The sequence below is a fragment of the Dermacentor variabilis genome, chromosome 1 (genome assembly GCF_050947875.1).
Source record: "Dermacentor variabilis isolate Ectoservices chromosome 1, ASM5094787v1, whole genome shotgun sequence".
Lineage (NCBI taxonomy): Eukaryota > Metazoa > Arthropoda > Arachnida > Ixodida > Ixodidae > Dermacentor > Dermacentor variabilis.
The window spans coordinates 137,166,760-137,183,990 of NC_134568.1; the positions used below are offsets into that span (position 1 = coordinate 137,166,760).

The following is a 17,231-nucleotide window of genomic DNA, read 5'->3' on the forward strand; positions in this document are numbered from 1 at the left end:
ATGACAATTTTTCTATAATAGTAGGCTTACTTTAGAATAATTCAAAGATTCATGCTGTGCCAAAGTAGAAGGATAATATATACTGCGTATAGGCTAATATATATATTTCCCACAGAATTTTATCCTCAAGATATGTATTGTTACACGCAAGATGCTCCTTGAGGATGGTAAGACTGTTTAGCAATAAGCAGTCACGCAATAAAACATAGTCATGTTTTCGCTACAAGGGTGCCGACAAACGCAATACAGGACTCGGATGTCGACACTTTTATTGTAAGAGGACTGTCGCAGGGCGTGAATTTCTTTTTTTAAATGCGAAACATTAGCGAGAACAAATGAACACAGTGAAGTGAAGTACTGCAAGAAAAACAATAAACATCATGCTAAACATCTGAAAACCTACGAGATCCATTTCACAGTAGGAGAAAAACATGGTGGAAACAATCGCACATTAAAAATCAAAGCGCACATGTGGCACCAGAAGCTGGCATGTTTCAATATAGGAGAAAAGAAAATTCACATAAACGCAGTGCCTAAAGGACGGTGTCATTTACAAAAAGCTGAAACAAGTGTTGGCACTACAAGCACAAAGCGAATATCTTTTATGTAGTACAATCAACAGAGCCGAGAAAGCTCCCCGAAGCAATGCAAGCACACTGCAGAAGAGAGAAGTCTGTTCTAAGTCTGTGTAACTGCTCAAATGGCTGATGCAGGTGTCTTCAGTCCTGCTGCACTGTTGCTCTCATGGTAGTGCTTCAGCATGTAATGTCAAAATCACCTTTTTTACACTACTGTGTCCTCCTCAGAGTTAGAAAAAACTGCAACTATAGTAGTATGTCAATGCTGGAGGTGTTGGGGGAGGGGGCCCTGTTCAGGTAGGAAGAAATGGTGGTAGGGTGATGGTTGGCAACTCCTCTGCAAGTCAGGTCTGTTGAGCTTGGCGTTCCACTTGAAAGTTATAGTTATACTGCAAAGACAGAAAGTGCGTGCACAAGCATATATGACTCCCAGCTCACACACCTGGCAATAACTGGCTTGCCACTGCCACACGTGTACAGAGCTGTCACCCACCGGTGGAAACATTCTGTTAGTACTACACTACTAATAGCGGCTTTTAAATTTCACTGCAGGATGAAGGCCTCAACCAGTGATAACCAGTTCTGCCCTTGGCACCCCTTCCGTCATTCTGGTAGACCACTGTTCATCTGTTACATGTGTTACCTACCCTGTTAATTACCTGTTACCAATGCTTGCTATGCGCGACCTCTCTCTCTCTCTCTCTGTACACATGTGTGTGCATACTTTATTAACAGGACAAAACAACTGGATGTGAACGTCTCGCCGAGGTCAACTGGACCTCTGCCAAAACAGAGGTAGTGGACCGACTGTCATTCTCTTATGTTTAACCAGTTTCCTGATCACATTTCTTCGATCCTAACAGACTGCATTATCATGTTTGCATAGATTCATCAGTAATACCATCATATACAGGGTATCCCACATACCTTGAGCCAAGAATTTAAAAACTAAAGGCGTGTCGGAAGTGAATTGAACCGAAAGCACACTATTTGCAATAGCCTATAGTAACTCAGACAATATTTTGTCTTCCAGATAACTCAACAATTAATTAAGTTTAAGTACCCAACTTTTTAATTATTGGCTGAGGACCCTAAGTATGATACACAGACTTGTAGAGCACCTTCAGAAACCATCAATCGAGTTGTTTCCTTTACGATACGTCTCACGTAGTACTTTTTTCCGGGTTGCAAAGAAAGCCCGCGAAATATTAAAAAAGCCACGTGACTGAGCGTTTGCGCAGTGGTATTGTGCTGCTCTCAAGCGTGCGTTCGGTGAACAAGGTCAGCTGCATCGTGACTGGCGAGAGGAAGCGACAGGGCGTTCTTTTTCTCATCAGCACCGTTCGGCCAGCAGCATGCATTTTCGCCATCATCCGACGAGAGTCGGCCTTGTTCACCGAACGCACACTTGAGAGCAGCACGATACCACTGCGCAAGCGCTCCATCACATGGCTTTTTTTCATATTTCGTGGGCTTTCTTTGCAACCTGAAAAAAAAAAAGGACTACGTGAGACGTATCGTAAAGGAAACAACTCGATCGGTGGTTTCTGAAGGTGCCCTATAAATCTGCGCTTCATACTAGGGATCCTCAGCCAATAATTAAAAAGTTGGGTAATTAAACTTAATTACCAAGTTATGGGGAAAACAAAAAAGTGTCCGAGTTACTATAGGCTATTGTGAATAGTATGTGCTTGGTTCAATTCGCTTCCAACGCGCCTTTCATTTTTAAAACTCTTGGCTCAAGTTACGTGGGACACCCTGTATAATACAATACAGCAAAATCGCCATAATTATCATGAATTTAAAATGTCACCAAGGTTAATCGCGCACCCACCAAATTGTGCACTGCATAGCACCTGCAGCCCCATAGTGGCACCGGGTGCAAACAGTCTATTATGAGCATAAAATTAAGCATCAGACCAAATAAGAGCTAGTAGGAGTTTACCTCCCAGCTAACTAAAAGAAAATTAGTATACAGTGTGATCTCTTGCGAATTAAAAGAGATTTCTAAAAATTAACCTGTGGCAGTTTGTAATATTCTAACACTCCAGGTGGAATATTTGATGAGGCAGACATTACTTGTCTCAACAAATCGCAATGTGCATTGAGCGATGAGCAAATGCTTTATTACTTTGCTTTTTAATTAATTACTTTAGGACAAATGCTGAAATGGCAGAATTGAAGCCTGTCAGTATTAAAGTATGTCTGTTTAGAAAGAATTTAAAGACTACCAGCAGTATCAATATAGCCGTTCTGAAAAATCTGTGCCACTTAACTTTGTCCCACAGTGCATACAAATGTATTTTCACAGCACATTTTGAGGACAAGCACCTCAAAACTACTACTAACTTCAGGATTTATGCTGAATGTGTGCAACCTTATCACTGTATAGCTTAATTATGCACTTGCACATCTGACCTAAAGTAATTAAAGCTTAACTAGTGAAACTTTGTTAGTTACCTAGGCACATTGTGATTTGTGACGCAAGTCTATTTCGTCAAGTAGTGCAATTAAAGTAGTAATATTGTGCTATCTATCACTGATGATTTGAAAAAACATTTCCATCCAAGTGGATCATGCAGTACAAACGTGTGCAGCACCTAAGCTGTTCAATATGGAAGGGGCCCTAACAAGCCTTGCACTTTAGAATGTGTAATGTGGTGGACAGATGGTCACCTTTCTGAACAAAAATTTCTGACTCACAAATAAATGAAATATTTGACACGCTCACTAGGAGGCTCTCGTAAGATATTTTTGACAATTCTGCAAGAAGACATAACTGTAATGCAAGAACTCAACAAGTTCATGACTTGCTAACATATTTAGTTCTTGCGAGTGTGGCCAATAGCAATTCTAGATATCATATAAATATATAATAAATTGCTTTTTTCACATAAAGTGAAACCTCGTCAAACCATAGTTGGCCAGAGCTAGGAAAAAGTATGTACTAAACGGTAGTACTGCTTAACCGAAATAGCATGAGACCGCCCACTTACCTGTCAAAAACGAAACTCGGAGAGAGTGCGATGAAAGGGGAAAAAAACTGCAGTATTTATTTACTTCGCACGACAAACATGTTATTTCCATTTGTTGCTGCGGCGGCCAAGCAGCGACGACAGCGGCCTCAAACTTGCTGAAGCTGTGAGACAGCTTTTCAGCCAGCCCCCGTTTCTCGGCAAACACTCGCATGGCAGATTCTGCGTTGGCGTCTGTCATATGTAAGTGCCGCGAGGTGCCACTAGAAGATCGGAGCGGCCACCAAGCTCCATGAACGACGAGGAAGACAACGGGTGCACGAGCACGGCAGCACGAGGGCACGCTCGCGGTGTTCGATCCAGGCGGGCAGCAGCTCCGAGCTCCTGGGCTGAACGAGGCGAGGGTTCCTGCCAGGCGAGACGTCCGTGGCAAGGTGCGGAGGACCACGGAGCCGAGCGTGGACGTCCCAGGGCCCCTGCTGCCAGTGCTCGAGACGCTGGCTGACCCGAGGGCCGCCGGTCCCTGAGCTGTCGCACCTGAGCTCTGCCGAGCAGCGTTTCAGTCTGGCACAGATATTGCTGTGCTAGACGAGGTCCCCAAGTGTAACCGCTGCACGTGGTTTGCGAGCGGTGTACGAGCTGGGCACTGAGGTCGTGCTGGACGTGCGACTGTAGCACGTCGGTCGTGAGCGGCGTCCGAGCCAGACATCGAGGGCGCGGGGAACAAAGAGTCCCCTGGCTGCTACCGCGGCGGCTTCCGAGCGTGCTGAGCCCGAGAACAGTGTAGAACGGGGCCTGAGTGTGTGGTAGCCGCGGCCAGCTCCAGCACGAGTGGCCGCACGGTGCCGTGACGACCGAACTGTGAGCCTCGCAATCCGGACTGTTTCAGCCCGTGGACACACTGACTACAGTTACGCTGTCATCAACTCTCTGTATATACTCATATTTTAAAGGTTGCTTTGAGTTTTATAAATGCACATAAATGACTCTGTCTTTCTTCCGCATCACTGCGCACTAGCGAAAGTGCCGAACAGTCCTAATCACCACAGTGTCGCACATTCTCAGTGCACAGGCAGGGTAGCGTTGCAGAAGTCGCAGGGCACCTTTTCATTGCGGGGTGCCGTTCTCGTCGCGACGACTGCATTCATGAGGCTGACGTAATGCACAGCTTCTGCCACTGTAGGGCCTGAATTGCCCGTGCTGTCGCTTTCCGTCTCGTCCTTATCACTATCGCTAAGCGACACTTTGGCAACAACAGAGGCAACGATGGCGAAAAGTCGGACCTTGTAGCTGACATCTCTTTGCGATCGCAACTGCGCTGCTGAGCAACTTCTTCGCATTCCAAATGCCACACACCGTAGTCAACAGTAGACCCATGTCACGTGCCAGCGCAGACTTTTCGCATCATGCTCGATAGTACGGACGATGTCTAATTTTTCTTCTATGCTAAGCACCCGGCGTCTTTTTTATCCGAGTTTTGGCATGACGCAACTTCTCGCTTGCATGATGCCACAACGCTCTCTGGCACGGATGGATGGATGGATGGCGGCTACACCCTTCGTAATGGGCAGCGGCTGGCGCCATCTAGGCTTTTACTTCCCCTTCTTTTTTACCCAATTATATCCCCCTTCCTCTTAACTTTAGTTTTGACTCCCCCAAAAATGGATAGCTAAAACAGTACAGAAAACATTAGCTCCCCGATTTATGATATCTCATCCTCCCTTGACTTCTTCCTCCACCAATCCTCTAGCCTCCCCTTCATTACTGCCACGCTTTTCTCGTCTATTTACACTTGTTCCCCGGGGAAAACCTAATGCCCCTTCCATATCTGTCACTGTTCCCTCAGCCAGGGTAGGGCGAAGTTCTGTACATCTCAGCACTATGTGCTCTGTGGTCTCAATTTCGGCTCCGCAAGCAGTGCATAAAAGGTCCAAGTCTTCAAATTTAGCCCTGTATGTTTTCGTTCTCAAAACCCCGTCCTAGCTTCGAATAATAGTGAGCTGCCCCTTGAGTTATAAAATAAGAGCTCTCTCTTCATCTCCTGTTTTTGTGTCCTATACATAACTAGCGCTGGCTTTCCGAACATTCTTTCTTCCCACCTTTTTCTTTCCGTCTCCTTCACCTCTCTTCCCACACTGGAACCATGTTGGGCCTCCTCCCTCGGCTGTAGGTATCTAAACCTCAGCTTCCTAGTTCCGAGTGTCCACTTTGTGTTCAAACTTTTCATGTCTAGATATTTGTACACTTTTCCCACCCACCTTTTCCCCCCCAGTGCTGCGTGTCTCTAATAATACTTTAGCTTACTTATTGCCTCTCTACCTTCAAAGGACGTCCATCCCATGTCCCCCTGAACTCCCTCATTTGGTGTGTTCCCGTGCGCCCCTAAGGCCAATCTGCCTACACTTCTCTGTCTTGTTTCCATGCATGCCTTAACTTCCGATTTCATGCACAGTACCGAATTTCCGAATGTGAGGCCAGGTACCATAACCCCTTTCCATACCCCTCTAACCACCTCGTACCTATTATACCATAGTGCCTTGTGTTTCATTACAGCTGAGTTCCTTTTCACTTTTTCAATCATAATTTTTCATGTTCTTCCAAGTACTTTTTTCCCTCGTTTAGCCATATGCCCAAATTCTTGTATTTTTCAACATGATCAATCTTAGTGTCTTGTACTTCCAATGGTCCCCCCCCCCCCCCCCTTTCTTCATTGTACACTATTATCCCAGACTTCTCGCTACTGAATTACAGTCCCAATTTTTCTCTCTCCTCTCCACATATCCTTGTTAGTTCCTGTAGCCCTACTCTGGTGTCAGCAAGCAGCACAATATCATCTGCATACATCAGTCCAGCTAGTACTTGAATTACCTTCTGCCCTTCCAGCGTATAGCTTGTCGGTTCCTACTGTGCTCTGTTCTACCCTCTTTTCCATTTGGCTCATGTAAATCATAAAAAGCAGGGGTGACAATGGACAGCCCTGCCTGAGACCACTTCTTATGTTAGCTGGCTTTGTAGTTTCCCCCTCTCATGTTATCTCTACCTCATTATCTGCATAAACTTGTCGTAGGAATTCAACCAACTTTCTATCTAGACCATATTCCTTCAACTGGCCCCATAACTTTTCTCGGTTTACATTATCATAGGCTCCTCTGTCTAAAAAAGCTATCTGTCGCGGTTTCTGCCTGGCTGCCACTATCTCTATGCACTGTGTTATAACAAATAAATTATCATCTAGCCTTCTGTTCCTTCGAAATCCATTCTGCAGCTCTCCCAAGATCTCTTCACATTCTGCCCATCCCTACATTCTCATTTTCACCATCTGCATTGCTAATCTGTATATGGCTTATGTGACAGTTATTGGCCGGTAGGATTTAATGATGTCCTTGCTTCCCTTACCTTTGTATACTAATATCATTCCGCTCGATTTCCAGTCCTGTGGAACATCTCCCCCTACAACTATTTGTTCAATAAGTTGTAATTTTAATTTACTTTTTTGACCTAATATGCTCATCAATTTCATAGGTATGTTATCAGGTCCTGGCGCTGTTCGCACGGGGACCTTGTGTACAATTCTGTCCCATTCCTTACTTGTCATTCCTCTGTTCTCCTCCTCTTCTATCCTCCTGTTGTCATTGTTCTCCATTTCGCTACCCTCTGGCTCAATGCTGCCAGAGGGTAGCAAAAATGCAAATGCAAGTGTAAATGCTGCCTCTATTGTTAACCTAATATGTTCCTGAGCTTCCTCTCCCTCTACCTTTCTTCCTTCTGGTGTGGTCAGTGAGTGCTGGACCACCTCTGTCTTCTTACTCTGTTGCCTTATGTGTTCCCAAAACTTCTTAGAGGCATTTCTATCTATTCTGCATATCTCTAACAACCACTGTACCCCAGCTTTTGCTATCTCGGCTTGAATTATTGCCAATGCTTCCTTTTTCATTGCAAGGTAATTCTCCCATTTTGTCTCGCCCTCTTCTGGTGGGGCTCCCCTTTTCTTTGCTGCTCTGTGTTTTCTGCATGCATCTTTGCGTCGCTCTATGGCCTCCTTAACTTTTCGGTCCCACCAGCTTTTCGGTTTATGTTTTCCCTGCTTACTTCCTAGTTTCCTAGTCTGTCTCTTCTCTAGCTCTCCTTTAAAAATACCTACTAACTCGTCGTATGTCCATGCCCTTTGCGGTTGCTTGGATACTATGTTTTCAATGTTTATAGCCACTTCTTGCAGCTGCCTGTCATTCAGTTTGCTCATGCTTTTCCTTTATTTAGTTTCTATCGGTGATACTGCCCTTCCAAAACTGATTTTGATTCGTTTGTGATCACTCCCCGGGCTTTTTGTACCTTCCTCATCAATTTCCATACCTCCCAACCGTTCATACAGTTTGTGGGACATTAGGCAGTAGTCGATTGTTGAGTGGGAGTTATTTCTTTCCCGTGTTATCTTCCCGTCGCATTTAATTTCAGTATTAACTATTGCACAATTATGGGCCTCACAACATCTACTAACATCTGCCCTGCTGCATCTTCCGCCCCGTCAAAGTATTCCAGATGTGAATTCATGTCCCCTAGGATGATTATCTCCCGTTTCATAGCTAACTGCCTGATGTCCTTGGCCATAGATTTGAAATGTTTTGCATTCTCCTTTTTTGAATCATTCCCCGTTATCAGATACACGACTCCCAGGACTGTCTCTACATTCCCTACGGTGCCCTTGAGCCACATGTGCTCACTGCAGCTCTACGATGTTGATGTGGCTTCACGCGCAAACGCTCTGGGCGCTTAGAGGCCGTTGTGCTGATCTCCAAGGCTTGTTGTTCTGCCGGGCCGCCCGATGTAGACGACGCACCGCCGTGATTGCGCGACGAAAAGTGGAAACATTATGTGTTAACCGATACGTACGCAATAAGCTGGTACGGTTTATGCGGATACAAAACACATTATGTTCAATGGCCGTTGAGTCGGGGATTTTACTTTACTACTTTTAAAACAAAACTACTGTTTAAGCGGGTACGGTTTAACGAGGTTTTACTGTACAATCTAATCATTTCCATTGTCGTGCAAACATCTGACATAATGCTTATTCCTGTGCGGCTAGGCTAAATGCATTTTTTTCTTTCACTCCGTGTGTAAATGAATATATGTGCTTTGAAAATTGCAATGAATATTCAATATTTGATAAAACATTACAAGTCAGTATATTCAGAACATTATTTTCTCAAACTGTTGTGAAGAGTTCACTATCTGCGATCTTCTAGAACAATTTTTCCACTTGAATGTTACCAAAGAGTCTTTCTTTTCATGCCACATACTCACCTCCTCAAAGATTTCATTAGCCGTCTTGAGCCTAATGTTTGGCATGGTGAACTACGAGATCGAGATAAAGGTAAAGAAAAAAAAAGAAGAAGCAGAATTAATTCAGCTTAGACTCGCCGATTACAAAATCACAGTTGTGAGATGTCAATCATGAAAAAGTGGTCAGAAAAAGCCGTTTGCTGAAGCTCTCTAATAAAAGCACTATTAAAAATTTCAGCTTTAACCTATGATGAGTACTACCCTACTTTTAAAGCTGCTGAACAGATAAAAATAATGGGAGTCTGTAAAACCTAAAACCATATCAACATAACGAACATGTTAAAGACCTACCATAAGCACATGCAATACATGTACCAGATTCTTGGGGGAAACAGAATATGACACAATGAATGAATAAAGACACAGAAACTGTGCTGAATATATCAAATATGCCTCAGTTATAGCTGTCACAATAATCATGCCTACTTGGACCACCTGGCTGAAACTGCTTTATTCTAGACTTGCTCTTGGGTTTCGCCAAACACACGCAGCTCCTAGGATGGCTCAAATACACCTCCCCATCCTCCCCGTCCTCCCTCTTCCTCTTCCAGATAATATACCTTCAAGCCATTTCTTGAAAAAATAAAAAGGATGACAATGAGAAGGTTGGTACTAAATTTTCTTCAATGTGAAAGTTGGCTACGCTGACGGCTTGGTCACAAAGTAAGAAGGCATTGGCGTCACTGGAAGCTATCTTTGTCATGCTGTCACAACAGTAGGCATTGGGAGAAATGAGCAAATGAGCATAAATAAATGGTTAAATGAAATAAGGCACCTCAGCCAATCACAGAACTAGGCATTTCAGCTTCAAAACCTGCTAATGTCTCATATGAGATGCAGACACAACTGCGGACAAGGGAGCACAGCGAGAGAGCCAGAGAGTATCGTCTGGCAATCCTCAGCTGCATTTGGTAATTGAGTCGACAGAGGAAGAGCATCATCAGCATGAAATGGCCAAGTCAATTATGGTTGTCAACTATGGCACAGCATGGCAGCGGTGTGTAGCACCCAAGTGTCACAAGAAAGCGTTTCACACGTCACGTCTTCATAGTCCCAATGAAAAGTCAGCTTTTACTCACAAAGCACATTCTTGCCTGAACTAAGGATAGTATCTGCACACACATGTTAGAATGCATAAAGTACTGCCATCTATAGGTGGTAGTGGACATGCAACTTGCAACACGAAGAGATCGACAGAGCTCAGCAGATTACGTGCACAAAATTAGAGAACAAGTAAAAATGAAATTATAAGCACTCTTTGCAGTTACATGGAAGAAATAAGGTGCAGAAGCATGTTAGAAAATCTTAACTCGCTTATCACTGGCAATTCCTGGAATCTGTGTCCTCTTGCTTGCGGCCTCGTGAAAGTAAAAGGGTGTGCCCAGATCAAGTGAATACTGAATTCAAGCCAGCCATGGCTTGTTACACATTGTGGGGTTATGAGGCAAAAGCAGATAAGCATGATTCACTGAAATTGAACCTTTGCCTTTACTATTTATTTTATGTCTGATCTTTGTTATGCTTTGTTCTAAGTTAATCTTCATTTCACGCTCTGGCCTGTGCAACAGTGTAGTGTAGCTACTGCTACTGAAAATGCTCACACAGCCTCATAACCTCAACAAATTGTACGAAATAACTGAACAAGCAACATGGCAGGGGGTTCCAGATTGTTCCTTTAGTTTTCAGTGTGAAATATTTCATTCAGAACACTACAAGGGATCAAGATTAATGAAACTATCACTGCCATAGGAAGCTTTACGAGTTCAGCTGCCTGTGCCAATACACATTACAAGAAGCAGGGCAGATATTGTGACTACACAGTTCTGTTTCTATTCAAGATTGGAATGAAGTGTTTGAAGGAAACCTGTCTGGTCGGGAGGAGACACTGTAACTAGTTGAAAGCTGGACGCTGACCATAAAAATTTCTAGATTGGGAACAAGGCTCCTGCGCGGGAGCTAAAACATCTTAGTTTTAATTTTTATGGCTGGCATTCAACTTTGAACTACTTATAAATTCAAGATTTCAAACAAAAAGCAGAAAAACACAAAGCTCAGCTAGGCATAATTCATTTATGCAGGTCTCAACAAAGCGTTCGAGAAGAAGTACTTACCTCGGAGAGTCTAAACATGGCTCGGTACTTTGGATTCACTTCAAATGGTACATCATCTATAGCTGGGAAAGAAAGAAGGTGACGATGGCGCAGGTTACAAAAAATTCCGACAGAACTCATCTTAAATTATCGGGTTTTATGTGCCAAAACCACAATATGATTACGTGGCACACCGTAGTGGGGGACTTTGGAAATTTGGACGACCTGGGGTTCTTTAACGTGCACCTAAATCTAAGTGCACAGATGTTTTCACATTTCACCCCCATCGAAATGTGGTCGCCATGGCTGGGATTCGATCCTGCGACTTCGTGCTTAGCAGGACAGAACCCATCTTACAATGAATGTAGAAGTTAATGCGATTAGCACTGAAGTAATGTGGCAACACACTTTATTGCCCCTGCAAAAACATGTAATATATCAGGCATGTACGCAGCCTGGATCCTCTCTTGTGGTTCCCCTCTAAACATGCTATGCCATCGAGCGGCAAAAAAGTCTGGGCATGGCACACATGTTTGATTTTGCCCAACATTGAAGAAAATTGCAAATATTTTTTTTTGTTATTATTGAAGAACGGCACATACCCAGCGGCACTTACCCAGTGACCCCAGTTAGTGTCAAAGAGGTCCAGTAAAAGAGGGAGAGAGAAAAATGGAAAGGCAGGGAGGTTAACTGGAAGGATGTCCGGTTTGCTCGTCCCCTGAAGATTGGTACATACCCAGTGACCCAAGTTCGTGTCCAAGAGGTTCACTGAAGAGTGGCACACACCCTGTAGCACACACTCACCGACTCAATTTGGCATCAAAGAGGTTCAGTGGAGAGCGTGCATACACAGTGGCACATCCCCAGGGACCCAAGTTGGCAGCAAAGAGCTTTCTCATTGAAGGCACATACCTAGTGACGCAAGTTGGTCCGATGGTCGGCTTTGAACCCATTCCCTCAGCACAGCAGCCCGATGCTCTACTATTTGACCATACACCATATAATACACAGCAATCCAAGTTGGCGGGAAAATGGTTAGAGACCCTGCCCGACAGCCCCCTAAATGTGTGTGAAGTACCCCAAGAATGCTAATCGCATTAATATGAGGGTCATACTGAACGTAACGATAAAAGAGTAGCACAAGGTTTTTGAAGAGGACACAAAAGATAGTGCTCATGAACGGGACAAGGTAACAGATACAAACAGACCGCTAGAAGAGAGGTTCCCCCCCTTACCAGACTTCTGCAAGGATTTCCCACGCTGGCACACACGCCCACCTGGGGACTTCTTTTGCAGGTGGTCATCCACATGAGATGACAGTGGGTAAGGCAGAGGTGGCAAGGGAGGCTGATGGTAGCTGTTCCTGTAGCAGAGACGAGCAGGTGCAAGGATAAGCAAGGCATGCAAAATTTAAAATTTAATTTTAACATCCCAAAACTGTACAGTGAGTTATGAGGGATGCCATAGTGGAGGGCTGGGGATTATTTGGCTACCTGAGGTTCTTCAACATGCACCCAAGTCTAAGTACAAGAGTTTTTGCATTTTGCCTCCATTGAAATGCAGCTGAGTGAATCTATGACCTTGTGCTCAGCAACAGAATGCTATAGCCAGTGAGTCACCACGGCAGGTCAAAGCATGCAATGGATACTATTCCATATCGATTATCAGAATTAATGGCAAAAAAATATCAGGATAAGAACACAGAGCACAGAGCACAGAACGAGTACTACACCCGGGACTGACAAGTTGAAACAGCTACAAGGTTGCGACGACACTCTTGTGATTGACTTGATGAGGCCATAAAGTTCCTGAAGTGCAAAAAAAGTTTAGCAACACTTTATTTTGGGGAGGGTGTAAAGGAGAAGGGCTCAAGACTAATTGTTTCATTGTAAAGAAAAATAAAACAATGCAAGAACGAGCATGCAGATCTGAAGGTGTTCAATTTGAAAGATTACTCAAGGAAATGGGGGCGACATATTTCACATGCAAGCAGGATGCAAGTTATTTTCATAATGTTGTCTGCTTATTTCGTACTGTTAGGCAAGCATAAAGCTAGGCTTTTGCCTTCAATAATTAATCATAAAAAAGTGCCCTCCCTATTTATTTATTTATTGTACCTTCAAGGCTTTACAGCATTATAGAGGGGAGAGGCATAGAAAGAACACTTACAAATTTGATAACGAGCACTTTACATAAACAGAAAATCCGAAAAGAAAAAAAGAATTGACGATAATAGCATGCTGTCATAAGGTACATGGAATGCCAAAGATGGTGACACACAGGTCATTGCGCTATGCACACATACATGTGCAAAAGAAAAATATACAAAGGTACAAATATACAAAGAACACTTACAAATTTGATAACGAGTACTTTAAATAAACAGAAAATCCGAAAAGAAAAAAAAGAATTGACGATAATAGCATGTTGCCATAAGGTACATGGAATGCCAAAGATGGTGACACACAGGTCATTGTGCTATGCACACATACATGTGCAAAAGAAAAATATACAAAGGTAAGAAAGAAACAAATGTAAAAACAAAACAAAACAAAAAAAAAACGCCAAAAGGACCTGTTAAGTTCTTCGCGGAATCTGTCTGGGTTAGTAATTTGCGGATGAGGTGGGCAGGCGATTCCAGACATGTCAAGGTTTGGGTAGAAATGAACGGGAATATGTTACTGTGCTTCCTCGAGGAATATGAAATTTGCAATGGTGATCAAGGCATGAAGATATCAAAGGAGTAGGTTGTATCCAGAGTGATTTAAGTACATTACTGTGATAATAGATCTTTTGGAAAAATCTGAGGCGAGAGAATTTTCTGCGCATGACAAGGGTAGGAAGATTAAGGCTATTTTTCATGGTAGTTGCACGGGATGTTGGTGATAGTTTGACAGTACGAAATGTGTTGAGTGATTCTGAACTGCTTTGAGGTCTCATTGCGATCATCTTAGCTCGACTAAAGTGTCCCTTTCAGACTGAGGGAAATCCAATTGCCCCCATCATGGGTGCATTTAAACAACATTATACTCATATGTGCTAGCTTTCGAGAGTCAACTAAAGAAGCATATAAAGGACACAAAGTAGCATCACAAATTATTGTGGAGTATGTGCAATCCACATTTGTGAATTTTAATGCACTCCATCTGAAGCGCACTCAAGCAAAATGACTTGAAACGATTAAAAAAATGCTCAGTTGCTGCATTTTCTTTCTAGCTTTGCAATAACGCTAAAAATGAAAATAAACAATGTGCAAAGGTTTCAATAAAGTGAACTTTTTGTTGAAAATTAACTTGTTAAACTAAATATATCGGTAAGTGTCAATACAAGCAAGATATACTGAACATTGTTACATTCTTACCTTTATTAAATGGAGGCTTACTATTTTAATGTTCCAATGTTCAACAAGCACTTGCATAGCAAAGAACCTCGTATGTCTATTAAAGAGACACACTCACTTCCTTCCATTGATAGGTGCCACAGTTGTCAGCTTGTAGCCTATAAGTAAGCTGTTGATCTCCCTGAAAACAGGTCACAAGAAAGTTTATACAGCATGGTGAGAAAACAAAGTCTGTGGTCAGTGTTATTTCTATGCTCCATTTTCACAAAAGTTTTAGACACTGCCTGTTTACAGTACCACTGTACTTTCAACCTGTCTCGTAAATAACTGCATGCAGTATACGAACACCTTGATAATGAAGTCCTCTGAACCTCCAAAATCCTTTGTTATAGAGGTCGGTTCGTTAAAGATTGTGCACTGTCCCACACGCTTACAATATAGTAGGGTAAGCACATTCAACAAGAGAAAACCTTTAACAGGGACTGAAGAGAGACATAGTGAAATAAGGCAATTTTTTTTTTACATTTTATCAATGAAATGTTCAACTACAGTTGAACTCATTGCACCGAGGTGTAAGGCATACCCCAAGGAGAAACGATGGAGTGATGCAAGGTAATGCTGCAGATCGTGGAATGCTGCTATCGATTCCTATGCCTAAAAAAGTTCTTGGTTTGCTTACAGGCTCTTCGTCACTGTTGACTTCATTGATATTCACGTCTTTTCACCCTAAATGACTTTTAAGACACTGTCTATTGTCAGTTCCGATTAAATTATCACATCGTCACCAGTTGTGATGTATTCGTCAGCCGTCGCAGCTGCTGCTGTGTTACAACAAGCAGCATACAAGTTTAGCAATTCCTGGAGCACTGCATGCAGCACAACTGTAACACTGACTGATATCGGCCCACTCGCCAAGCACGTCGCTAATGTTGCCATTGCTGCTAGTGCAGCTCAGTGGCGTCTGCGGAGGGTAGTGGTGTTAGTCGCAAAGCAACAAATCAGCCATCAGAGACAGCTGAATTCTTTCATCGTACAGGCAAATTAGCTTTAGAGGCGTTCACAATACATATAAATGATACGAATTAGGCCAGGACATAATGAATTCTTTGTTATACCGGTAATTTCGTAGTAGAGGTGTTCGACTGTGTGGGGTTTTCCCACCCTTGCTCTTGGGACAAAGGAACAACAACACAGTAGTGCAAACAATCACAAGGGCATTTATTGCACCTTTCATAGATCAATGCCTGCTAGCCGATTTGCTATCCACAAAACTGCCGATGGGCGCACAACAAATCTAGAAGTCCGACTCACCGCGACCGGATAGCGAGCGAATATGTTCGCCCCATGCTGGATCCTAACACCTGGTCGTTTGCGCGTACGGTCACGCGAACAGTGGCGCGTTCCAAGGCGGCCATGCGAGACGGTCTCGCAGAAGCATGGATCGGCGCATGGGCGGCATGGCACGTCACGTCCGCACTGCTTGCTGTCCCGAACCAAAGAGGAAGCGCCTTGTCTTTCGGCGCCCAAGTAACCCCGCCTGTTGGTGGCGTTAGCAGCGCAACACTCGCGCCATCTCTCGTACTGCGCCTCAACTACTCCGACCGCCGCGGGCGCCAGGCCACGCGAGCCATGCGGGAAAACAACATATCAGGGGACGCGTGAGAGTCGCGCATCCCCACAACTGTACTGAAGTTATTAACACTCATAGACCCGACCACTAAATTAAATATGCCTGAAGTATACAGTGCCTATATTTTATTAAAGCGTGTGCACAATGCTACGCCAGTAACATTTGATGTTTCAAATACAATGCCTCAGACCAAGCACACGTCTCAGGAACCGATTCCACAAAGTTTTTCGTTCTTAAGTGCTCTCTTTGCCACTAGGTGACCACTTTCGCAAATAAGAATGACAACACAGTTGGCTGGTATTCGCTAACTTTCTTATAAGTAAGGGCCCAGATTTATCAATAATGATGCATAAGCATGTTGCTGGCAATACCATGTGCACATTCTAGTGAAAGCCACAGGCATTATCAGCAATACTATGTGCCACACAGATACCGTGGGCCAGAGTACACTTCACTTGTGGCTGAAAAATATGTGCTGCAATCACCAGTGTTGCACCACTGCAATAGTTAATACATAACTCTTCTTTCCTATCCCTGTCTCTGTCATCTTTCCATCACTTCTACTTACTTCCCCACATTGCTGACTGATGCTCAGGGGCCAGCCACACATTAAGACTGTTATAGTGCGGCCAGCAGGCTTTCCACTTGTCTGCCAGTCAATCTCTCTCTTGAACAAACATTGACCGGTGCACAAATTTTGAAGTCATTGGGAATCTCTTATGCAGTGATGCAGCACACTTACTCTTGGTGCAGAAGCAATGTGCAATAAGTCGCAGTGCCTAGACCACATAATCTTTCTGATAATGCCAGTGGCTGTTGATAACGGGCACAGATGGTATCCCCACACTCTTGCGTCTTTTTGAACAGGTATGAAGTCTGTAAGTTTCTCATAGTATAGATGCACAATCTTACAAAGTGCATTTGTTTCACAGGTGCTACTGAATGCTACAGATTTTCAGTTTAGATCAATTACAGTACTGTGTTCTGTTGTACTGTTGCTGGTCTACTGCAAAGTATTAAGGATGCTGCACCTAATAACAATCGCTGTTCTCGTTGCAAATATTCATAAATTTACTAACAAGCACTGCTTCATTTGTTCTGACAACAATAATGAATAATGTTACCACAATTCTGATCATGATGTGCTGGGAGATGAGAGAAAAAGGAAAGGCAGGGAACCAGAAGAAAGCCTGGTTTGCTACCACAGGGAAAAAGGGATTTAAAAAGGTAGGATGGGAGAAAGACAAATTGTAAAACGGAAATATGCGCACAGAATTC

The 17,231-nt window shown here is 43.5% G+C and overlaps 1 protein-coding gene and 1 long non-coding RNA gene across 2 annotated transcripts in view; one reads left to right on the forward strand and one right to left on the reverse strand.

Annotated features, from left to right (window-relative positions):
- Positions 1-252: 252 nt before the first annotated feature.
- Positions 253-17,231, reverse strand: part of Mvb12 (multivesicular body subunit 12-like Mvb12) — a 33,528-nt gene continuing 16,549 nt past the window's right edge. The window contains exons 6-10 of the mRNA XM_075695722.1: positions 14,442-14,504; positions 12,219-12,346; positions 11,005-11,066; positions 8,855-8,905; positions 253-967 (exon numbers count right to left, since the gene is read on the reverse strand). Coding sequence (XP_075551837.1) covers positions 923-967; positions 8,855-8,905; positions 11,005-11,066; positions 12,219-12,346; positions 14,442-14,504 — 349 coding nt within the window. The 3' untranslated portion in view covers positions 253-922. The remainder of the gene's footprint in view (positions 968-8,854; positions 8,906-11,004; positions 11,067-12,218; positions 12,347-14,441; positions 14,505-17,231) is intronic.
- LOC142585181 (uncharacterized) overlaps positions 1,313-17,231 on the forward strand; it is a 29,234-nt gene continuing 13,315 nt past the window's right edge. Inside the window, exons 1-2 of the long non-coding RNA XR_012829050.1 lie at positions 1,313-1,373; positions 9,445-9,498. This is a non-coding gene — a long non-coding RNA (uncharacterized LOC142585181). The remainder of the gene's footprint in view (positions 1,374-9,444; positions 9,499-17,231) is intronic.